Genomic DNA, 26,761 nt, shown 5'->3' with positions numbered 1-26,761 from the left:
GGGCCCGGTGGCCAAAAAAAAAAAAAAAAAAAAAGAGACATTACATAATGATAAAGGGATTCTCCAAAAAGACGTAACAATGCTTAGTGTGTATGCATGTAACAAGAGAGTTTCAAAATACAATGGACAAAAACTGATAGAACCTCAAGGAGAAATAGATTAATTCATTATTACAGTTGGAGACTTTAACATCCCTTTATCAGTAATTGACAGATCCAACAGGCAGAAAATTAGTAAGGACTGAAAAGCACCATCAGCCAACTGGATCTAATTGATATTTATAGACTACCTTCTCCAACAACAGTAGCAATACACATTCTTCTTAAGCTCACAGAAAATTCACCAAGACAAACCATATTCTAGGCCATAAAACACACCTTAAAAAATTTAAAAGAACAGAAATCATACAAAGGTATGCTCTCAAACCACAACAGAATTAAATTGGCAATCAATAAGTTAAAGATATCTGGAAAAATTCCAAATACTTAGAGATTAAATAATATAGTTCTAAATAGCATATGGGTCAAATAAGATGTCTTAAGAAAAATTTAAATATATTTTAAACCAAATAAAAATGAAAATATGGGTTTCCCTGGTGGTGCAGTGGTTGAGAGTCCGCCTCCCAATGCAGGGGACACGGGTTCGTGCCCCAGTCCAGGAAGATCCCACATGCCGTGGAGCAGCTAGGCCCGTGAGCCATGGCCACTGAGCCTGCGCGTCTGGAGCCTGTGCCCCGCAACAGGAGAGGCCACAGCATACAGCAAAAGAAAAAAAAGAAGAAAATACAACTTATCAAAATTTGTGGGATGCAGTAAAAACAGTATATATAGGAAAACATATAGCATTGAATCATACCTTTGAAAAGAAAGATCTAAAAGCAATAATCTACACTTCCAGTTTAGGAAACCAGAAATAGAAGAGCAAATAAAATCTGAAATAAGGAGAAGAAAATAAATAAAGATGAGAGCATAAATCCATAAATTTGAAAATTGAAAACTGATAGAGAAAATCACCAAAATCACAAGCTGGCTCTTTCAAAAGATCAAAAAGTTGATGAACATCTGCCACATTAAGAAAGAAACTGCATTTCTATCAGGCCTTCTGGCATTTCTAATAGTGTTTTGTGCACATAAATGCTATTTGGTGCAAAAATTTTACTTTTTATGTTGGAGATCATGCTATTGTTCATTATGCCAAAATTGACTTCTCCCGTTTAATATTTATGTGTTGAAATCTACTTAGCTCAAAATTATAATTGTCTCTGCTTACTTTTTGTGACATTTGACTGTTAAACTTCTATTCATCCTCTTATTTTTTCCACTTTTCTGTGTAATATTGTTTTAGGTGAGATTCTTGTACAGAACATCTAGTTATATTTTGTTTTTAACCTACTTGAGGGCTTTTACAGCTTAAACCATTTGCATTTCATATCACAACTAACGTTGGTTTTGACAGCTGTCTGTGTTCTTTTATATCCTCAGTGCAATGCCTCACAATCAACAGAAGAGAGTAATTTTAAAGTTAAACTGTCAGAACATTTGGTAGATATTTGTGGCTCATCTTTCTTTGACCTGAAGTTTTAGACTGAACCACCATTTGAGTAGGATAAGGAGAATATCAACATGAAGCTACCTAGAAGCATCTTTTTAGCTTCTCTCTCTTCTCTGTTAGTGTTCATGTTATACTTGTCTAACCTTGCTTTACTTATGAAAACAATAACAATCACTAACATTGGAATGACTGCCATCAATCACCAAACTTCTCATGCTGAGTTTTTCAACCAGAAAATAGAGAGCAGTGATTCAGTCAGAAAAGTGCCACTGCAACTTTTTAAACAATACTTCACAAAGGACCTTGACACACCTTACAAAAATGTGTCCTCAAACCAACTCCCATTCCTGACCACGGATATTTTTTAATACTCAGTCATAACTCTCAGTGTTCTCATACCTTCCCTCCCCCTGTGTCTCTCTCTCTAAATCTCCTCCCCTTTCCCATTTATTTTCTCATTCGTCTCCTTTTTATAGAGGAAATCCATTCCCACAACTTTAATTGAATTTCCTTATTGATTCTCGCTCTCATTTCCAAATGTTAGTGCTGTATTTCTAGCTCTGAGATAATTCCATTTAAAATTAAATTATTACCAAAACCAGCAATAATCCTCCCCCATTTCCCCAGGATTGTCAGACTAGATTACTAATTCTTACTTCTTTAAAATATCTATAGAATTTACGGAATTTCCTTTTCCTTCCTCATTGCCTTTATTCTGTTTCATTGGACTCTACCGCTTAACACTTGTATCATTGCAGCAGTCTCTAAATGAGATTCTCTTTTCCAAACTCTTCTGCCTAAAAGTCTATACCAACAAACTTGAAAAGGTCCAATCATCTTATGTCATTCCCCTACTTCAGGATTTATAATTCTGGTAAGTAGGTGGATCAATCAAACATGAGCTAAATTTTCAAGAAACAATACCAAATTAACAGGCTCACTTCTCCATTTTTTGCATCTACCATAAATTGTTGGTTCTTTCCAGCTTCAGAATTATTTCATGCACTTCAATCATAACGACTTTATTTCATCTTACATTGGTCTCCCCTCTGAAATGTCACATTCCCATCAATTCCAAGCCTATATTTCCTTCAAATGCATTCTTTTTTCCATGAATATTTCCACATTAGGGGGATCATGTCTTAGACATGGAGCTAAATGAGCTTTAGAGTAAAGGCTAAAGAAAAACAATGAAGAAGAAAAGAACGAAAGAAAACAAAAAATGATACCAGATGGAAGCATGGATCTACATAAAGGAATGGTGAGTGCTACTAGTAGTAAATATAAAGCATTCTTCAGCACATTAAAATATAATTGTCTAAACCTAAAGAGAATTATGATGTATTGTGATGTTTATAACATATGAAAGTAAAATACATGAAAATGATAGCATAAAGAATGGAAGGGGAAACAGAACTATGCTATTGAAAGTGATATGTTTATAATATTAACTGAAGGTACAGTGTGATAAGTTAAGCATATATACAGAAAACTCTAAAACAATCTCAAGAGAAGAAAACAAAGGAGTACAGCTAATGACACAATAGCTCAGATAAAATGGAATCATAAAAATAGGCAATAAATCCAAAAGAAGGCAGATAAAGAAACAAATAAAAACAAACTGCAAGATGGCAGATTTCAACCCAACTATGTCAATAATTGAATTAAATAAAAATGGGCTGCACATTCCATTAAAAGTCATATATTATATAATGAATAAGAAAAAATCAAGGTATGGTTTAGCGACTAAGGTGGTTGCGTGTTCATCTTCCTCCTCCTGCCATGGGTCCAGATCCTCTGATGGTATACAACTGTGCTGAAGTCTGGCTGGTGTCAACTGTCTCCACAATGCCCCCTGCCCCCCAACCAAGAAACCTGCTCAGGCTGGGGGAAGCAAAAAAGTGGAGTAGAAAAAGAAGATTATTGGAGACAAAACTTTTGGTCTAAAGAACAAGAAAGGAGCAAAGCAACAAAAGTTTATCAAGGCTGTTACTCATCAAGGTCAATTTGGTCAACAAAATCCACATCAGGTAGCATAAAGGGAAGCCAAAGAGAAACTGAAGAAAGATGACAAGAAGTAAGAATTGCAAGAGCTAAATGAGCTATTCAAACCTGTAGTTGCTGCTCAAAAACTAAGTAAAGGTGCAGATCCTAAATCTGTGGTACGTGCATGGGCAGAGCACTAAAGGAGATAAGTATAAGTTCTCTCATGACTTGACTGTGGTGAGAAAATGTGATGCAAGCAGTGAAGAATTTGAAAAGTATACTACGGTTAATAGGGACGAGAGAAAAACTGGAAGAAGTGAGTAACAAGCACAGTGAGGCAGAAAAGAAAAACTCCAAAACAGTTAGTGTGCAGACATTTCTTTGAAGCTACTGAAAACAACAAATATGGCTGGCTTTGGATATGCCATGGAGGGGGAGATATTTGCATGTATCATGATACACTTCCTCCTGGATTTGTATTGTATTGTATTTATATTGTATTGTATATTTTTATCTTTTATAAAAAGAAAGTAGAGAAAGAACAGAGAATTTCATTAAAAGATCTAATTGAAAAAGTGTTCTGCCCTAGGTCCAAATGCTGCCAAAATAACTCCAGAACCTTTTCTTATATGCAAGGAAAAAACAAGAAGAGATTGATAAACTTAATCAAGAAATGCAAAGAAGGAAAGCAGACTTCAAAGCGGGGTAGGCACTAGTTTTCAGTAGTTGTGAGATGTTTGAATTTCATCCTGAACTGATGATAATGAGGAGGAAGCAGACGATACCTGTTACACCCAGGGAACAGGTGGAGATGAGGCTCACGATTCAATGAGCGATGTAGATGAAACAGGTATTACTGTAGCCAGTCTTGAAAGATTTCAGCACACATACTTCAGAAAGAGATAAAACAAATTAAGCAAAGCTTACAGAGGTAGGGCTAAACATGGCAAAAGAAGTGATCTGGAAGAAGACAATGAAGGGAAGCGACAGAAAAATGGAGCCATCGATGCTGTTCCTATTGATGAAAACCTTTTTGGGGGAAGATGTGGATGATCTAAAAGAACTTAAACACACTTGATTTAGAAGAATGACATCATACAAGTCAATGAAAAAATTAAGCCAGCTCAGCATGGTTGAAATTGACTACATTAATTTTTCCACCTAGAATTCTTCAATAGGATGCTTATTTTCCATGCTGATTCTGGTGGGCTTACTTGCTTCCAAAAAAGGAATATTCTCCCTAACTCCTATATTCTGACTTTGGCTACATCTCATAGTAAGTTCAGAGTAGTTCATGATAAACTGGAAATGATCGATTGTTCTAATTGTCCACTCAGGTAGGAAGTGTAATTGCCCTTCAAGCTCCTGATTTTCTCCGGGCATGTATTATTACAAGGACAACATAAATGTAAATTTAAAATACCCTTCATTTAACAAAGTTTTTAATGAGTGATTTCATTTCTTTTGTATTTATATGTTTAAAAGACTGCCTAGGGCTTCCCTGGTGGCACAGTGGTTAAGAATCCACCTACCAATGCAGGGGATATGGGTTCGAGCCCTGGTCCGGGAAGATCCCACATGCCTCGGAGCAACTAAGGCCATGTGCCACAACTACTGAGCCTGAGCTCTAGAGCCCGCGAGCCATAATTACTGAAGCCTGTGAGCCTAGAGCCTGTGCTCCGCAACAAGAGAAGCCACTGCAATGAGAAGCCTGCGCACTGCAACAAAGAGTAGCCCCTGCTCACCACAACTAGAGAAAGTCCACGCGCAGCAACGAAGACCCAAGGCAGCCAAAAATAAATAAATTTATTAAAAAAAAAAAAGGACTGCCTAAAATATGAGCACTGTAATTCATAAAGAAAACCACAGATTTAGTATTGTATATCTTTGGACAATTTGATGGCAATTTAAAATGGAACTTCTTAAATCTCAGAGGATCAGTTGCAGTAACTTATGTTTAATTTCTTTGTTGTTGTTGTTAATAATGTTGTAAATAAAATCCTCATACATTAAAATCCAAAAAAAAAAAAGCAAGAATCAACTATATCATGTCTAAGAGAAAATACACTTAAATATAATGATATAGGTTAAAAATAACAAGATGGGAAAAATTCAAAAGAAAGCTGGAGTACTTATATTAATGTCAGACAAAGTAGATTTCAAAACAAAGATTAATGCTACGAATATAAAAGAACATTCATAATGAAAAAGGGGTAGATTCACCAAGAAGATAAATTGCTATGTATACAACTAACAATGAAGCTTCAAAATTCAAGAAGCAGATCTAAAAAGAGAAACAGGCAAATCCACAATTATAGCTAAAGACGTCAATGATCCTTTTTCAATAACTGATAGAACAAGTAGACATAAAATCAGTAATAATATAGGAGACATAACACTGTCAAACATCTTGACCAAATGGATACTGGTAGAATGTTTTATGCAATATAAGTAGAATACACATCTTTTTCAAGTGTGTATGAAACATACACCAAGATAAACCACTTTATCGACCATAAAACAAATCTCAATAAATTTTAAAGGATTAATATCATATGAAATATGTTTTCCAACCATAGATAAGTAGGAATCAATAACAAAGATGTCTAAAAAATCCATATATGTGGAAATTGTGAACAACACTCTCCTGAATAATCCCTGAGTTAAGAAGGAATCACAAGAACTAAAAATATTTTGAAATGAAAACACAACATATCAAAATTCGCAGAGCATGGCTAACTGTCCTTAGATAGAAACATAGCATTAAGTGCTTATGTTAGAAAAAGAGAAAGGTCTCAAGCCAATAATCTTAGCTTCCTCCTAAAGGAGATCGAGAAAAGCAACATCAACTCAAAAGAAGCAGAATAAAGAAATAATAAAGATGAGAATTAATGACTTTGAACACAGAAAAACAATATACCAATATCAGGAATAAAAGAAGTCATCACTACATATACAACAAACACTATAAAGATATAAAGAGAATATTGCAAACATTTTATTTATTTATTTATTTATATTTATTTGCGGTACGCGGGCCTCTCACTGCTGTGGCCTCTCCCGTTGCGGAGCACAGGCTCCGGACGCGCAGGCTCAGCGGCCATGGCTCACGGGCCCAGCCGCTCCTCGGCATGTGGGATCTTCCCGGACCGGGGCACGAATCCGCAGTCAGACTGCATCGGCAGGCAGACTCTCAACCACTGCACCACCAGGGAAGCCCCCATTGCAAACATTTTTAAGCCAATAAATTAGCAAACTTAGATGACAAATTCCTTGAAAGCCATAAAATACCAAAACTCAATCAAGAAAAAACAGATAACCAGAATAGTCCCTTAACTATTCAAGAATAACCAGAAGAGTCCCTTAACTATTCAAGAATTAAGTTCATGGTTACAAACCTCCCAGCAATGAGAAAACTCTAGGCCCAAGGGGCTTTACTGGTAAATTCTACCAAAGATTTAAGGAACATTTAATATAAATTCTACAGAAACAATTCCATACAAGTGAAGAGGAGGGCATACTTCCCACCTCACTTTAAAAAGGTAAACATGATCCTGAAATGAAAACCATACAAAGACATTCTAAGAAAAGAAGATGACGTCTCAGTATCATGCATGATTTAAGCATGCAAAGAATCCTTTAAAAAACACATTGTATCAAATCTAGCAATACATAATAAGGATATCATAAGTAAGCAGATTTTTCCCCAGGAATAGAAGGTTCATTTAACATTAGAAAAATAATCAATACAATTCACCATTTTAACAGAATATAAAGGAGAAAAACCATATGATCATTGCAATGGATGCAAAAAACTTTTAATAAAATTCAACACTTATTCATGATAAAAACTATTAGCATACTAGGAATAGAAGGAACTTCCTCAACCCAATAAAGGAGGTATTAAAAACCCTACACTTAGGGCTTCCCTGGTGGCGCAGTGGTTGAGAGTCCGACTACCGATGCAGGGGATGAGGGTTCGTGCCCCGGTCTGGGAGGATCCCGCATGCCGCGGAGCGGCTGGGCCCGTGAGCCGTGGCTGCTGGGCCTGCACGTCCGGAGCCTGTGCTCCGCAACGGGAGAGGCCACAACAGGGAGAAGCCCGCGTACCGCAAGAAAAAAAAAAAAAAAACCTACACTTAGATAAAAGTTTTATAACTTGTTATACTGAAATAATTTTAGGCTTAGAAAAGACTTAGAAAAATAGTACAAACAGTTCCCATATACCCTTTACACACCTTCCCCTGATGCTAATAGTTTATACAGCCATAGTACAGTTATCAAAACTAAGAAATTAAATTGGTACAAAAGTATTAACTACCAAATTTATTTACATTTCACCAGTTTTTCCACTTATGGCCCTTTTCTATTCCAAGATCCAATCTAGAATCCCACATTGCATTTAGTCATCATGTCACCTTAGTCTTTTCCAATCTGTGAAAGTTTCACAATCATTCCTTGCCTTTCATGAAGTTGACACTTTTGAGGGTTTCTTAGGTTTTCTCATGATTATACTGAGGTTATACATTTTGAGGGAATATAGTACAAAAGTGATACAGCCTTCTCAGGGCATCATATCATGGGTTATAATGATTTCAGTGTCTTATTACTGGTGATATTAATCTTGATCACTTGGTTTAAGACAGTGTTTGCCAGGGCTTTTTACTGTAAAATTACTCTCTTAATCTTTATAAATAAGTATTTGGGGAAAGATATGTTGACACCATGCAAATATCCTCCTTCTTAAACTTTTGCCCACTAATTTTAACATTCATTGGTGAATCTTGCATACAGCAATTTTTACTCTGGTGTTTTAATGGTAATTTTCTATTTCCCTGATTCCTTCTACATTTATTAACCGGAATTCACCTATAATGAAGACATGTCTCTTCTCAATATTTTATCTATTCGTTCAATCATTAATTTCTGCAGTATAGACTCATGGATATGTATCTTATTTTTTTGGTCATATACAATACTTGTTTTGCTACTGAAATTGTCCCAGCTTTCACCACTGGGAATTATTTAAGGTTGGCTCCTGTGTTGTACAAACATGCACCTTTTTCCATCTACCTTCATTTTTTTATTTTCTGGTACCACAAAATTCCTTGGGCTCTTCTTTTATTTTCCCCATCCCAGCTGTGGGATCAACAACTTCTCCAAATAACCTTGGTTCTTTTTACTGGAGAATGACATTGAGTAATGAAGATTTAGGTGCTAGATGTGATTAATGTCATATTTAATGGTAAAAAATGTTTTCTCTCTAAGATTAGAAACAAAGTCAGGATGTCAACTCTCATCATTTCTATTCCACTTTGTAGAAAGGTCCTAGCCAATATAATAAGGCAAAATAAATAAATAAAATACGTGCAGATTGAAAATGAAGTAAAACTTTTTATTTATAGAAGATATGATCATCTATTTAGATAAGTCTAAGTCATGTACAAAAAAAGCTACTAAAACTAATAGCTTGTCGGATACAAGGTCAATATACAAAAATCAAGCCTATTTCTACTGGTAGCAAACAATATGGAAATGAAATTTAAAAATACCATCCACATCAGAAGACATGAAATACTTATGGATAAATTCAACAAAATATGGATAAGAACTAAACACTGAGAATTATGAAACATTCCTGAGAGTAATTAAAGAAGACCTAAATAAATGTAGACGTATAGCATGTTCATATGCCAATTCTTCCCAAATTTTTCTATAAATTGAACATAATCTCACAGAAAATCCGGCAGACTTTTTTGTAGATGTTGACAAACTAAGTATAAATCTTATATAGAAATTTAACTAGATTAATTCATATTATGAAATATCCTACCAGAGAATCCTAAAGCTTGAAGATACTTCAAAGATCAGAATTTTATGTGGGAGTAAAACAACTTGTCCACTTCCACACAAGAGGGAAGAAGCAGATCCAGGATGAGTATTTCCACTTTCCAGTACCAAGTTCTTTAGAGTGGTACATCATGATACTTGTAATTAAGATTAATTCACTTTTAACTTTGCCTAGGAAGAGGTTTAGCTTTCCCCTAAAGATGCCAGGATCTTTACATATGCCTTCATCTCTGGGTTTGCCACAATATATAGAAAAATGGCCAATAATCATGGAATAAATCTATAAAAATAGTAAATGTCCCAAAGCACATTAGTAAAACTGTAATAAAAAAATACCTGATCTTAGAGATGAATTAATCTTTTATGAATAAGTTACGTGTTTTAAAGACATAGGACCCCTTAAAAATGTTTGAAAACACTAGAATTACAAATGAATTCATGAAAATAGCTACTGGCATTAGCATTCCTATAATTAATTCCTTGTTTGTTAGTGATACAATACAAACCCAAATAAAACCAATCGTATTTTCACATCCTTTTAGAAGGAGTCTCAAAATTTAAGCATGCTGCTATGATGCTGTTCTTCTTCAGGTGTGTGAAGATGGCTGAAAACATCAGTACATCATCTGACATCCAGTATACTACCCACACCCCAAGAGTAAACCTGTAGCAGGCGTATATGAGTGTAGAAACTTTGTGATTTTTGTGGTTGTGCTTCTTTATGCAAGATAGCTAACACCTTTGCTCAAATTAAGTAGCAACTATTTTTATCAACATACTAACAATTTAAACTCATTTCTTCACATATATCACCCAAAGCTGTGCTTTGGCAGCTCCTTCTCCTACCCTACTTGCAGGCTTCTCCAGTTCCATTCACCGCAAGGGAGCTGCCTGAGTAGACATCTTAATAGTACCTTCGCTCTGGGCATGTTGAGCCCAGTGGAACAGTGACAGGATAAGCCTTGCTTCTTCACTGTGTGGTAGGTGGGTTCTCAGAGCGTTCTCTAGATGATGCCAAACTACAATTTAACATGAAGAGCTGCATGCTGATGACAAAATCTTTGTAGCATATCTTACTCTCTGAATAGGACTGAAGAAAGTCCATGTTTTGCCCCTTCTTTAAGGTTAGCAGTGCCATACTGGTGCTCTACATTTGTCTCTTAAAGAAATTTTTCTTTCTGTTATATTTTGTTGTTGGTGGTTGTGGTGGAATCCTCCTCGGACAGGGTATATCAAAGGAATATTTAGTTGTGGCTTATAACTTTGCCTGCCAAAGAAAACCTCTGACCATATATTATTTCTAGGAGACATGCCAAAATCTTGATACTTTTCAGATTTGTTTTTCAGGTTCTCTTTTTTTTAAATTTAATTTTATTTATTTTTTTATACAGCAGGTTCTTATTAGCTATCTATTTTATACATATTAGTGTATATATGTCAATCCCAGTCTCCCAATTTCAGGTTCTTTTATAGTGTACTGACATGATAAACAGTACATAGTGCATTAGGGGCTATATATGGATGCAACTCATAAAGAATATCATCAGTGTTATAAAGTGGATGTATAACTGTGTACATGAAGTTAATAAACACTGAGGAAACTTAAGAATGGTCACAAGCTTCTCATAAGGTTTGAAAAGGATCCAATACCTACCTCAGTGCTTTATACACGGTAGAAACTCAAAAAAAAATTTTTAACATCTTTATTGGAGCATAATTGCTTCACAATGGTGTGCTAGTTTCTGCTCTATAACAAAGTGAATCAGCTATACATACACATATATCCCCATATCTCCTCTCTCTTGCATCTCCCTCCCACCCTCCCTATCCCACCCCTCTAGGCGGTCACAAAGCACCGAGCTGAAGAGATGTAAGTTTAATTGAAGTGAAGTTTGAGTAGAGGTATCATAACATGGTGCAACTATTTTAAACACCTATTTACAGTAAATGCTTACAAAATCACCACACTCCCTATTACTGTAACATAATACAAAAATGAAGTACTTGTCTCACTTCCTCATAACTCATATGATATCATTCTATCTTTAGGGTTTAATAGAGAAAAATATTTGGCACAAAGTAGACACTACATAAATGTTGATTGATATATGTTTTAGAGAAAAATATGGAAACCTGGAATAAACTGAAATGGAAGGACTAACTACACAAAATGACTAGATAATAATTCTAAGCAAATACTGAACTACATAAAACTTTCGTAGTAAAATTTTTATATGAGCATTTGAAAATCAAAATATAAAAATCAGTGTCTGTACTAACAATATCTGAAGTAGTAAAAATAAAATTAAAAAAATTTAAAAGATAGAACAAACACAATAACTTCCTGTTCCTAAACTTAAGTAAACACTGCAGTATTAAAAACAAGTACTAAGCAGATTACAGTAAAAATAAAATTATATAATTTGTAGCATCCATTCTCTGGGTCTTTAAGTTCTGTTTCAAATAACAGATGTTCCAAAGAAGACAAATAAATTTATTACTTGGTTAAATATTAAAACTAAATTGCTTTAAATTCCTTTTAAAATAAGAAATTGTATAAATAAATAAGAGCTCACCTTAAAATGAAAGGCATAGAGACAAAGTTTTAAAATTATGATTGTTTTGCTAGTTAATTTTCCTGAAGAATAACATAACATTGGTGCCTTTATTTTTTATGAATTAAGGAAATGATGAGAAGCAAACTAACAAATTATTGTGATAAAAAAGAAAAACTGTTTGATCACATTGAATAAAATTTCAAAATGCATTTCGGGAGTCAAAGCTATGAAGAAAATTTTGTGCTAAGGAGTCCTACATTCAATTAAATGACTGAGTAAAAATGAAAAATATAATTACATCATTCACTGTTATTCACTTAAAATTTTTTTTGCTGTAAATTCATTTTAACCAAAATATATAAACACTATGCCATGAAGATAACCTACCTTTTTATCATACACATCTTGCCAGTTTACTCCAGAAAAGAAACTGTGTCTCATAATTTCTTTTGCATCATCTGGTCCTCCACCAAGGCTGCGAGGACAGAAATAAAATTAAATGAGTATAAAACATTTACATAAGCTGAATGCATAACTACAAAGTTTTTGTGAAATGTAATTTTCTGTGTGTAAATAGTTCTTGTGATAAATAGCCATAAAAATAAAAAGCTTTTATTGTAAGATCTAATTTTCCTAATATGCTATTAATAAGAACTAGCCTCAGGACAGTATGGTATTTGAAAAGAGCATAGGCTTTGGAGACAAACCTGAAACAGGCAACCGGCTCGGAAATTTATGAGATATATGACAATAAAAAAGTTGCTTAATCTCAGTTTTCTCATCTGTATAATGGGATTAATAATACCAGCCTGGTGGATTATTGCAAGGGTTAGAAATAACATAAGTACCTAGCACAATAAATGGTATTGTCAATTCTATAAACCAAATTTATTTTAGAACTTTAGTCAAAATGCACCCTTGTTAACATAAATTCTGAAAAGACTAGATAATTACTTAGAAAAAACAATTTGGAGAACATTGCTAACAGAAACTCATGGAGTATTTTCATATCTCAAATGAATTTTCACAGAAATGATAAATTTAATCTATGAAATATCACTGCAATATAATATGCTATGCAAGTTTCAATATAAATTAAAAATTTAGAATATTCCCACCCCATCTTTGAAGGAAATGTTATTCAACTGATACCTGACACAATCTGAAATTCAGGTGCTTTCTAGCTTTCTCAGTTTCATACAGTACCTACTAGTCACTATGAAGAAAGGATGAGAGAAACAGAAAAAAAACAGAGAAGGAAGTAAGGTGGGAGGGAAAGAGGAAAAAGAGAAAAAAAAAAAGGACAGGGAACAGAAAGAGGAAAAGAAAGGAAATCTATTTAAATCTGAATTTGATACAGCAAGTTTTATTTGATTTTACTCATCGTTAGGAATGATATGTGCTGGTAAATGCCTAACAATCAGCTCTCTGAGGGAAATTATGCATATACAATATAATGCATTTTATATATATTATTATTTTTACTGATACAAGATGTGTGGAAGTAAAACATTATATAGTATTTCTAACCTCAAAATATATAAGCAAAATAGATAAGTAACCTCAAAAGCATAGATAAGAGTAAAATTTAACAACATTATTAAAGAGTGATGAGTTTTGAGTATTTTTTACCCGTGATTTTAATGTTCCTGATTTAACTGTAAGTTTATATAATTTAATTTTTAATAATGACTGTATTCAACAACCAGCTCACAAAATTTTTGAAATTTAACAATTGGCTATTCTAAGCTGGTACATTTCAACTCCCAACACAACACTGAGTAAGAAGAAACGCAAGTAGGTCATAGAAAACAAACAATTATACAATTTTAATGAATTCTGGTTATTATTAGGTATAAGAAATACACGACTGGGAAGAATCCAGGATCCTCTGACACACTGTCAGAATGGAAAACAAAACAATTAGCTGATATCTGAATATCTGTAGTGATGATCCTATAGTTCCCACTATCTAGGTCTCCTATCTCAAGATTCATACAGAATAAACTACACTCCTGATATGGAACTTTTAGATTAGATCAGATCATAATAGTTGCATGCATATTTGCAACTTTCAGACTGGCAAATCTATACTTAGTTAACACTCGGCACTTGACTCCCTGGCCTCACTCTTTTTCATTCTATTTCAAGTTGTATATGTCTCTCTCCTGGTAGAATGCAAATTCTTTGGAGGGGAGAGTTCAGTACTGGATTATCCAAAAAGCATTTTAAAGCTTGTGCTTAGGGAGCCAGGAAAGCAGAAACACCAAAACACAGACTTCTGAAAAGAATTATTCAACATTTCAAAGTATGCATTAAAGTAGTATGCACAAGAAAAATCAGCAGTTCATTGTATTTTCTTACATTTATGTTATTGTTTATTTCAATACTGTTTTCAATCTTAATTATATATATGAGATGATGGATGAGGTAGGAATTGGAATGGAGAACCGTAATCATTTTTGTAATTAAAAGGTTTTAATTCAGCTTCAGTTTTTCATTTTTATGTCACCCCGCAATTCTCTAGCAATAGTTTGGCTTTGGACATAGACAGCATTTAATCTATATTTATCAAATACATATAAAATTAAAGTATCGGCCATGAATGCTATACAAAGACTAAGAATATAATCTTAGGCTGCCATTTTAGAAGTTGGTAGAGATTCTTTAACACAAGCTTCTTCAAAGTGTGAAACTGTCAAAAATTTCAACGTCAATGACTCCCTAATATACAATTTAAAACTTCAAAATTATATCAAAATATAATTTACATTAAGATATTTTTGTCTAAGAATACCAAATTCCCATATCAGAAAGCCAAACTAAAATCCTCAGCTACTATGGATTCTTCACAACTAGAAACAACATCTAATTCACATTTTCCTTGTGTTATTGAATGCAACATGAGGTCATGCTTTTCCTACAAAATTTGCAAAGGAGGCTAAAGGAGATACTGATAGAATAATCATAATGTAATGCAGAATAAGAAATAAAAGCAAGATGAGAGCTGACTCTTTGATGGAACTGATAGCAATTCGGTAAAGAATATCAGAGAAATTCAGGCAGTATTTAAAATAGTTGAATAGGAATAATAAAGAGGTATACTAAAAAAAAAAAAAAAAAAAAAAGAAAAAAAAAATTCAGGTGTCCAGGAGATAAAAAAAAAAAAAAAAAAAAAAAAAAGAGGTATACTATAGTGCTAGCTTTGATTACGTTTCCAAAGGCTTTTGGAAGCGTCCTTTTGTTGGCTCTTTCTCTTCTTTCTACCTCTTAAATTTTGACATTTCCCAAGACTCTGTCCTAGGCTGCCTTCTTTTTATATTCTACACTTTTCACTATTCTCATGGCTCCAGCTACCTCCTAGATATCTACAGATCCCAAATCCAAATATTCAGTTTTGTGTTTCTTTTTTTTAAATTAACTTTTATTGGAGTATAGCTGCTTTACGATGTTGTGTTAGTTTCTTCTGTACAGCAAAGTGAATCAGTTATACGTACACATATGTCCCCTCTTTTTCAGATTTCCTTCCCATTTAGGTCACACAAAGCATTGAATAGAGTTCCCTGTGCTATACAGTAGGTTCTCATTAGTTATCTCTTTTATACATAGTAGTGTATATATGTCTGTCAATCCCAATCTCCCAATTCATCCCACCCCATCCTTCTGCCCTTGGTATCCGTAAGTTTGTGGATACCAAATCTGTGTCTTTATTTCTGCTTTGCAAATAAGTTCATCTTTGCTGGGAAAACTGGACAGCTACATGTAAAAGAATTAAATTAGAACACTCCCTAACACCATACACAAAAATAAACTCAAAATGGATTAAAGACCTAAATGTCAGGATGGACAGTATAAAACTCTTAGAGGAAAACATAGGCAGAACACTATATGACATAAATCACAGCAAGATCCTTTTTGACCCACCTCCTAGAGAAATGGAAATAAAAACAAAAATAAACAAATGGGACCTAATGAAACTTAAAATCTTTTGTACAGCAAAGGAAACCATAAGCAAAATGAAAAGACAACCCTCAGAATGGGAGAAAATATTTGCAAATGAAGCAACGGACAAAGGATTAATCTCCAAAATATACAAACAGCTCATGCAGCTCAGTATCAAAAAAACAAACAACCCAATAAAAAAATGGGCGGAAGACCTAAACAGACATTTCTCTAAAGAAGACACATACAGATGGCCAACAAACATGTGAAAAGATGCTCAACATGACTAATTATTAGAGAAGTGCAAATCAAAACTACAATGAGGTATCACCCCACACCGGTCAGAACGGCCATCATCAAAAAATCTACAAACAATAAATGCTGGAGAGGAGGTGGAGAAAAGGGAACCCTCCTACACTGTTGGTGGGAATGTAAACTGGTACAGCCACTATGGGGAACAGTATGGAGGTTTCTTAAAAAACTAAAAATAGTTTTTAGTTTGACCATATGACCCAGCAATCCCACTCCTTGACATATACCCAGAGAAAATTAGTTATTGTGTTTCTATTAAGCACTGGTACTATTTTCAGCTGCCTGCTTGACATCTAGGTTTTCTATAGAAACCTCAGACTCGGTATAGCAAAACTAATATCAACATCCACCCCATCAAGCCTCCTCCTTTGCCTGTACTCCTTCTCTGTTAATAATAACTCCATTCTCCAAACTAGGCATCCAAGTTGGAAACCTCAGAGGCATCCTGACTCCTTCCCCTTCCTCACCATTTCTATTTAATCATTCACAAAGTTCTATTTAGCACTCTTTACAACTGCTTTAGGAAGGACTCCATCTCTTTCTTATCTGGACAATTCCATATGTATTCTTAATTACCCTGCCTACCTGCCCCTGGCGCTTCACTGTTCTAATCTATCCATGACAAAGCTTCCTGAGTTACCTTTTCATAACACAGACCTGATTACACCATCCCTTACTTTTAATAATTCAGTGGCTTCTCATGCCCTTCTGAATAAAGATTAAATATTTTCTAAGAAAGATAAGGTCCTTACAATCTAACATATCGGCTTCATCTGCCAATGTTACCCAACTCATATTCTACACTCCAGTTGCTGAACTTCTCAAATGCCATGTTCATTTGCAATTCTAGCTGTTATTTACATGTAAAATTCTCTTCATGAAAGCCACTGCAAATTGCAACTCCTTCATAAGCCAGCTCAAGTTTTCCAATCCCCTTAACAGCTAATAATTTCAAAAGCATTTGTACGTAGTTTAACCTGAGCATCTGTGAATATATGTTTTGTGCCCTACATTATTCTATGAACAACTAGAGCAGAGATTACCCATTTTATTCATCTTTGCATTCCCAATATTTTAATGTAGCAGTGGAGGGGCTTGACATATCTACCTTAAAAGGAAATAACAGATAGTTAAAAATACCACATCTTCTCTTTAGACAATATCAGCCTCTGGGTAGACAAAACTTTAAGAGTTGTCCTACGTACCAGGCCACTAACATTCTAGAAATTTACCTCACGTGTATTCAACAATTATTAAGTACCTACTACGTGCTATCCCCAGGGGGTGGGGTGCGGGTGGAGGGTGGGAAATGACAATAAAAAAATGAATGAGACATAGACATGAAAACCAGAAGGAGTCAAAAAAAGATGGGTTAAAAATTCACTGCCCTTGAAATCTAAGGCAAATATTAGATCCAAAACTCAACTAGATAAAAGTGAAATCCTAGCTCTATATAAAGATTATCTATTGCCAAGTGCCACTTGCTACAATAGTTGTGAAACAATCACATCAAATGGAATACATTTTAAAACCTAAACTAAGAAAACGGTGCACTGTAAAGAAGATACAAGAGAAATATCAAATAGGCAAGTATAAACTTGATTTCTATTCTTGTTCGCACGAATTTTCTGTGAGAACTAGGATAAATCACATAACCCTCCCTGGGCCTCATTTTCTCCTCAGTCAAATGGAAATGAGAATAATATCTATCCTACCTACTCCACAGGCTACTAAAAAGCAAGGGAAACAAGAGATGTGCAAATGTCCTGACAAAGAACACAAAATCACTTTATAAATATAAGGTAAGGTTTCAGTTACTAGAATTATGAAACGTTTGAATGGTTCTTCACAAAGCATAAAGATGGCACCTCTTTTATTATGTTTGCTTATTTCTGCTGAAGGTAAAATCATGTTCCTCACAAATTTAAAAGCTAGAAGTATGTGATGGAAACCATCTCTAAGGTAGACAAAGCCCACAATTTAAAATTCATTTATTCCTTCACTCATTAATTCAGTCTGTCAACAAATACATACTGAGCATCAACCACAAACAGAACATTAACAAAAATTATGTGAGGTGTTACAAAAGGTTAAACAATATATGAAATGGCCTACCCTTAAGACGCTTAAGGTCTAAGAGATTTTCAGAGACATACTGATATGCATATATATCTACTGGAACAAAGAATATACACATGTATATACAAACACATATATTAAGGGACATTTTAAAATTAATACTCATTTCATGTATGACTTATAAAATGTATGTGTAAATAAATATATAAACATAAACAATGAATCCTACAGCTCATTAAGCAAAGAGCTGTAGGATTCCTCAGGTCATAGCTATAGCTACAAAAATAGAAATACAAAGTATGCAAAGACACTTTTTGCCATTAGTCCTTTCAGCCATGCGTGGAAAAGAATTATCTTCAAAGACAAACAAAAAAAGTAGTTAGATATGTTAACATACATACGTGTGGGAGGAGAGTATAGAGACAGTTCTATCTGTTTTATAATGTAAATCAGCAGAAATATAAAGCCCAGAGACTGAAAGGAAAAAAGGGATCCTCCTATCCCCACAATAGCAAGCATCATGGCAATTAAGAAACTGTTTGTTCATAAAACTCTCAAAATCTTTATGTGGTAAAATCTGTATAAAATTTCCAAGTTAGGAAAGAGTTGAGGGAATTTTTTAAATGTTCTATATTATGCAGTTAAAAATAAGTCAGTGTCTCAGTAGGAAGATGTCTACACCAAATACATTGCTTCTTGGAGTTAGTTATATTTGAATTAATTTCCATATCACAATTCCTAACCACATTCATCAGTAACTCACTGTGTGTTATTTGCGGCTTACCGTTTATTTGGATCCTTTATCAAGAGCCCTGAAAGCAATGATTTTGCATCTGAAGAGAGTGTTCGAGGAAATTTAATGTCTTCCATTAGAATTAGTTCAAAAAGTTTCTCATGATCCTGGTTGTAGAAAGGTAACCTCCCGCACATCATTTCATACATGACAACCCCAAGGCCCCACCAATCCACGGCTCGGCCATAGTCATTATCTTCTAACACCTAAAAGTGAAACCAGTAAAAGATCAATTTTTACACGTTAGCTTTTAAAGTATTATTTATAAAACATAAGATTTTTACATAACCTAGGTAGGCTATTCTGAGATCTTGACATTTAAATTATGAAGCATCCTACAAAAGATATAAATCACACCAAATATGTGAAATGTTCAATATATATCCAGAAATGACTGGGTACCAAAAAAGGTATTGCAACAGATTCTAAGTAAATGAATGTATGAGTGCCCTAAGGATCAAATGAAAACTATTTGCATATTTTCATTTAGGCCTACTTAATTTTTCATTCTGATTCCACTAACATGGACTTTAAGTAATAACTTAGAGCTAAACTGTGCTGATTATAGATAACATAATGTGTCTACCACATTCTTGTACTGAGAAGAACCAACTACTACAAATCAAAGAGTGAAAGATAGGAATAAACAAATGCAATGTACTAGAGAAGAGTCCAGGGCATGACAACCATGAAAATAAATATAAAAACTTTTGGAGGCCCCTACATGTTTAAACTCTTTCAGGAAATATTTAAGCAACAGGTGAACATAAAGATTTACTGTTTGGGTTGTAATAAACTTTAGTATCCAAAGTTTAAGTACCTCACAACAATTTCTATTAAACACAAACAATAAAAATTATGGACTCAATATTTGTAGGGTATATGACCTTAAATTTATTTCCCAAAACACATTACATGTAAAATAAATTTAGTAAGAAACAATACGCAAGTATAAGTTAGGCTATGTTAGAGCAACCTGTTCAAACTGAAACATGATGACGTGCCATTTGTCCCAGAAAGGTAAAATTTGATTTACCCTTCTACTGCATATGTTCCTCGTCCAAAGGAATTTTCTTTATCTATTTGGATCTTTCAATATTTTATTTTAAGATACTATATTTGAATAATCTTAAAGCTTACTTTATCTGATCCTCTTAGCTTTGGGATAAGCAGATCAAGAAAACCATATACATGAAATTAATCAATCAAACAAATCTTATAATTGATGACATTGGAGAGAATTTGATACAGAACAAAGTAGTACTCATGTTTTAAACTTTCTTAGTTTGAGCTAAGTAAGTATGTTGTTGAAGATTACGCCTATGTGACTTTTATTTAAAATTTAACTAATAATTTCGTAAAATGCACATAATATTTTTGACAGCTACACTATGATTACTATAAATACTATGAAAGGCACTTTGGTAGACAGGGTATTTAAAGGCGGAGAATTTAATTTTAAGAAAAAAACTATGTTACCTAAAGATCTATTTAGTAGTGTTTTCAAATGCTATGAAAAGATTGTTTTCTTCCAGTTTTACCAAGACATAATTGACATACAGCTTGATAATTGATATACAGCATTGTGTAAGTTTAAGGTGTACAGCATAATGATTTAACTTATATACATCATGAAATAATTACTATAATAACTTTAATGAACATCTATCATCTCATACAGAAACAGAATTAAAGAATTAGAAAAACATTTTTTTCCTTGTGATGAGAACTCAGGGTTTACTCTCTTAACAACTTTCATATGTAACATACAGCATGTTAACCATATTTATCATATTGTACATTACATCCCTAGTATTAATTCAATTGTATCATTGTTTTGTGGCTAAAGACAACTAGAAACTGCATTGGCAATATATAAACATAAGTCCAGTTTCTAAATTTTTCCAAAACCCTTTTGTAAATAACAAACTAAGCAAGATGTTTTTGGGGAAAATAATAAATTCTAGTTTCTATCTTTAGCCATAAATATTTAAAATTTCTACTTGTTTGAAATGAGTAATGTGAGAACATATAGAAAACAAGAAACAACTTGAAGTAGAAGGAATTCTACCTGTGTACTTAAAGGAAATACTGTATATATAATTTTTAAATACCAGTGACTTTTGAATCTCTCCCACATCCAATTAGTAGAATGTACTGTTTGTAGGCCTTTATCTAATAGATGCAAGATTTTACCTAATAACAAAATTTTTAAAATCTAAGTAATCTTTTACTGCATTCCTACAACAGCAACAAAACAGTGGTACATACAATAAAGAGCCAAATGTAGCTTTTAACCTCTTTTTTCATAAAACCATAAAAAGCATAAAAGCTGGATTAACTACCTCCCGAACCCACATTTCACCAGCCGGGTTCTCATCCCCAGCTGGCAAAACTGGCAATCCTTTATTTTTGTTTAAATACCTGGTTTGCAGCCAGAAGGGAAAGTGAGTACATAAAAAAGGTTTTATTTTTGAAGAGAAATAAGCAACTGAAAAATAAAACTGCATTGTAAAAAAATCTGCTTGATAAAATAAAATATATTTTATTTAGCTTTGTAAAACGAACACTGATTCTCAAGATATGTGGTTTTGCTTTTGAACATACGAGCTTTCATTGAAATATACATACATAATGCTACAATTAGAGCTGTTTGCTGTATTACTTTGTACTAAACAAATCTGATGTAATGTATTATCTTACTGACATGTAAAACTTAGGCAATGTTGAGGAGAAAATACCCCAACAACTCAGCCAGGCCTCTTTATCTAAGAGTCTTTGCTATCAATTAAAAAGAAAGATTTCTGTTCAACTCCTACCCCAAGACAGCTGGAAGATGAAATACACAAGAAATAAAAATAAAAGTGATTATAATATTCTACATGTGGCTATATAATAAAAAACATGTTACCACTGTTCATACAACGGCTTTTCTCTCTCCTTATATCTAAATTATTTCAAAATACAATACTTTGAAATAATGTAGAAATTCCAGAGTGAAATTAAAATCCACAGCCTAGTAATATATAAAATTTACATTCTTTAACCTAAGAGTTGCAATTCCTTCTGGTTACCTCTGACGATTTTTTTTTTCCCTAGCAAAAAGGCTAATCTACTTCATGGTTATCATGAGGGTTGATCCAACCAGTAGGATAAATGGCAATGTAGAGGTACAACAATGGTAAGTTACATTTCAACTCCGTTAAAATGCAATTTATCATATAATCTAGATATAAATGCAGGTCAAAACCTGCTCCTAAAGAAATAATCCACTGAAAGACTTATCCTGAAGAATTAAACTAAAGACAGTGTCTCTTTTCCATGAAATCAATGTCACTAATGTTTAAACTAAAATCAACTTTAAATATGAATGCAGACATTTAGTATTTCCTTCTACACCTACTGTCCTCTGTAACCTTAGATATAGCTTCACTTTATAAGCACATTTAACACAAATGCCCAAACAGAGATAAAGAACAAGTGGGGATTTGGAACACTAAAAGAATGTAAATGTTAAAAAATGACAAGAGGTCATATAAGTAAACACCCCAACAGAGCACAGGCTCTAGGAAAAAAAAGCTTAGTTTCAATGTTTCCACTAGAAGCCAGAGATTGCTTCACTTTATGATATAATAAAATCTAAGACTCAAGGAAGTCACAGCAGGTTATCAATGACTATTAAATGTTCTGGCAATATTTGATAACATTTAATGTAGATACTTCTACTTATCAAAACCCAGATGAGTTTAAAAAATCACCATGAACAGCTCTTGAATGGTTACTAATTTCAAAGAATGACATTAAATAATAAATTATATATTTTAAAATGATACCATCAATTAAAGTTCCCAATGTAAATATTTGGCTACTGGGTACTTTCAAAAAACATACTCATTTCAATATTCTTTTACCAATTAAGATTTACTGGGAAGCTGAAGGAACACCTTCCTCAGCTTGTTCGCCAGGCCACACAATGCACTCAAGGCAAGCAGTTATGAGGAGGCTATGTATGCCCTGGAGTGGCTTACTGCTCAATCAATAATCCTGACAGAACAGATGGGGGAAAAAATTAAACATCTAAACAAACTGTCTGTACACCTATGTTGTGAAACTAAACTGCGAACTTGGATGAACCAATTTACCGCTAATTCAAAAACATTTTTTTTCTGGTAACCTTATATTTCAGGTAACTTATATGTGTGTTTTATAGATAAACACACATTTATATACTTTATAATTTACAGAAATCCTTTAATATTCCTAACATCACAGGAATTTGCTTAAAAAATGAACTACAAATCTTCTAATTCAGATTCTAAAATGTATTGCAGCTTCAGTAGAATTATATATTTCATAAGAATTATGAATTCCATGGTTTATTGGTATTTTCTTCATAAATATATACTTTATATCCAGTTTTCAACCACTCTAATGATTCTAAAGAGACTGAAACTGTAAGTGCCATTTGTTCTGAATTAAGATGCTGTAAGCTTTATGGCTACCTCCTAGCATGCAGACACAAGTACTTGCATGCAGCTAACATCGTACTTTCAAAAGCATTCTCTGCCTAGAACAGGCAACATTCCTGATAAGGAGAAAAGCTAAATGGATACAATATTGGTGATTAAATCATACTTACGCATATCTTCCCAGAGATTTCTATACTTCCTTTTTATCTTGAAGCAACAAACAATATGGGATTCTAAGAAACTGGGTCTTTGTAACCAAAGTAAAAATGGCCATTGTAAAACACTATAGGTAATCACTAGTGTTCCCAGTTAGGGTTAGTTTTGTATATGTTCTTATGTTGCAGAGAATTTAAAATTAAACTCTGTGCTTAAATTAGGATCATTCCAAAGCACTGAATGCAAATATTCTGATTGTTAAAACCAAAAGACTATATAACACTGGAAAGAACTTAGGTGAAAAATAGCTACTATAAAAACTGACAGAACTCTAGGGAAGTAAAAGCTGCTACTTATAAATGTTGAGAGACATTAACATTGAACTAAAAATATCATTTTTGTTCATATTTAAACAATATCCAATTTGGGGACAAAATGAGATTTTTTTTACTATGAAATTTTTTTAAATTGAAATATAGTTGATTTACAATGTTGTGTTAGTTTCAGGTGTATAGCAAAATGGAATGTTTTTTAATATTATCCAGAAACAGTATGAACAGTCAGCCAACTCACGACAGAATTTCTTAAATATAAATTCTAACTATAAAGCAGACAACTTCTGTCTGAACTAATCACTGTGCTCATTTACTTAATTTTCCCCTTAATATTGGTGATGAGACCTTTTCAGAACTATCAGGAAGATGACGGTTTTCAAAAACACCTCAAGAGGATAATTGTTACATGAATCATTAACAATTAAATAAAATATTAGGAATGTATACAGTTTGGGGAAAGCTACTAAAATAACTTTTAATTTTTACAAAAAGCTTAGAATTTGAGATTTAGTGTCATAATCTGTTAGAACCAGTAGAATTTTGTCCAAGGGTATGCAAAATGCAACTATGTGTGCTACTATTTTTATCTACAGATGAAAGGTACAAACATATATAACTTTTACCTCATTCATTTATTTTAAGATCCCCTAAAGATAATATTGATAGAGCCCATAAAATTGTCTTTTTCATTTATTCTTTGTTGTATTTAAAATAAATGAGTAAAATTCTATTTAGTACTCTTAAATCGAGTTTGGTTCTAACTACTCCCCCCATGTACACTACCCTCCATACTACAAACTACCTTCACCCTTAATTTACATGATTCTCTCAACCCATTCTGAAGAAGTTATTGTATCCTTTTGGCCTTTCATTTACATAGAATTTAATTTCCATCTGTGCTATTATCTATATAGAATCACAATGACTTTAAGCAAATCTTTGTATCAAAATAGTTATCAAGGACTTCCCTGGTGGCTCAGTGGTTAAGAATCCACCTGCCAATTCAGGGACATGGGTTCAAGCCCTGGTCCAGGAAGATCCCACATGCCGTGGAGCAACTAAACCCATGCACCACAACTACTGAGTCTGCACTCTAGAGCCCGCGTGCCACAACTACTGAAGCCCTCATGCCTAGAGCCCATGCTCTGCAACAAGACAAGTCACTGCAATGAGAAGCCCGCGCACCAAAACGAAGAGTAGGCCCCGCTCACCACAGCTAGAGAAAGCCCATGCGCAGCAATGGAGACCCAATGGAGCCAAAAATAAATAAATAAAATAAATAAATTTTAAAAATAGTTATAAAAATATTCTTGCCTATTTCAGATATTGTCAAAATACATATTATAAAAGATATTAAGGCTAGTAGGCTTCAAAAGAAAAGTGAATAAAATGATACCAAGTAAATGTTTTCCAAAAATGAGGTTCTAAAAACTAGGAATACAGCAAAAAACCCATTTTCAGCCACTGAAAACCAGTATTTTACACATATGAAATAAAATTATATACACTTTTTTCCTGAACACCAACCACAACTAGATACGATGTATTTCCCAACAATCAAGTCATTTTTTGCAATCTTTTTGTTAGTTCTAACTTGATTATCAAATAATTTTTATTTTTACACTATTACAGAAGTGCATTTCTCTAGGTTTCCAAAACCACCTTATTCAACCTTCCCCATCTGTCACCATCTGCTTCTTTTTAGCATGTACTTTTTGTGTGATCACATAAGCATGTGAAAAATAACTAACATTCAGATGATTATCTGCTGGTACATTTGAGGACTGGGCATAATAAAAGTGAACTGCCAAAACGTACTTAACACTTTTAATTTTGTTGGGTCTTGCATGTAAGCTACATTTGATTTTCAAACTGTTTTACAGTTGGAAAGTTGATCAGGTACTGCTAACTCAAGAGCAAAGCTGAGACTCTAAATAATTAGCACTGCATAAAAGGATGGTTTGGATTCAATGAGAGCCAAGTCAAATAATAAAATTTAACAGTAAGATTTTATATGTGATTTCTAATTTCTTTATAATTTCTAGGCATGAAAATATAGTAAAGATTATGAAAACAAAATCCCCTCAAAATATCTTATAGTCCATAATATATGGCAGGTAAAATTTATTTCCTTCTAATACAAGAAAGAGCAAAAACACTTTAAAACTGTATATACTAATGCATTTTTAGAGATGTAGCACACTAAATGTATAGTTTATATGCCTGCTAGGACTATATCTCTGCAACCTCTTTTAAAAAAGAAACGATTTTTCCCTTTAATAATAAAGGTCTATAATTCTTCATCAAAATAAGAGAACAAATACTTTAAAAATACCCTTTTTTCAACAAATGGCATTTTTATACTATAAAACTTTTCTTTTCCTGGTGGTCTTTGCCACAAGAGAAAAGTTAAGCTCATTTAAAACTAAAGTTTATGTAAAAATCAGCTATGAGCCTGAGATACAGTACAGTTAATATATCAGCTTTGAACCGATTTCTAACAGTCTTTTTGAGGTATCTTTTAAATACCCTTCAACCATCTTTAAACAGCAAAGCATTCCTACCAGATTAAAAGTTTAGGGACGTCCCTGGTGGTCCAGTGGTTAGGACTCTGTGCTTTCACTGCAGGGGGCACGAGTTCGATCCCTGGTCGGGGAACTGACATCCCCCATGCCGTGCAGTGCAGCCAAAAAATAACCAAACAAACAGAAAAAAAACCAAAAGAAAACA

At 33.6% G+C, this 26,761-nt stretch overlaps 1 protein-coding gene across 6 annotated transcripts in view; it reads right to left on the bottom strand.

Annotated features, from left to right (window-relative positions):
- Nucleotides 1-26,761, bottom strand: part of AKT3 (AKT serine/threonine kinase 3) — a 368,454-nt gene that overhangs the window by 66,949 nt on the left and 274,744 nt on the right. For all 6 annotated transcript variants that reach the window (XM_024754282.1, XM_024754297.1, XM_024754306.1 and 3 more), the window contains 2 exons: nt 19,063-19,277; nt 12,333-12,420 (listed from right to left, as the gene is read on the bottom strand). In XM_024754282.1, coding sequence (XP_024610050.1) covers nt 12,333-12,420; nt 19,063-19,277 — 303 coding nt within the window. The remainder of the gene's footprint in view (nt 1-12,332; nt 12,421-19,062; nt 19,278-26,761) is intronic.

The sequence above is a fragment of the Neophocaena asiaeorientalis genome, unplaced genomic scaffold (genome assembly GCF_003031525.2).
Source record: "Neophocaena asiaeorientalis asiaeorientalis breed wild unplaced genomic scaffold, Neophocaena_asiaeorientalis_V1.1 scaffold524, whole genome shotgun sequence".
Lineage (NCBI taxonomy): Eukaryota > Metazoa > Chordata > Mammalia > Artiodactyla > Phocoenidae > Neophocaena > Neophocaena asiaeorientalis.
The sequence above is the reverse complement of the archived record's forward strand: the minus strand, read 5'-3'. Positions and strand labels throughout refer to the sequence as shown.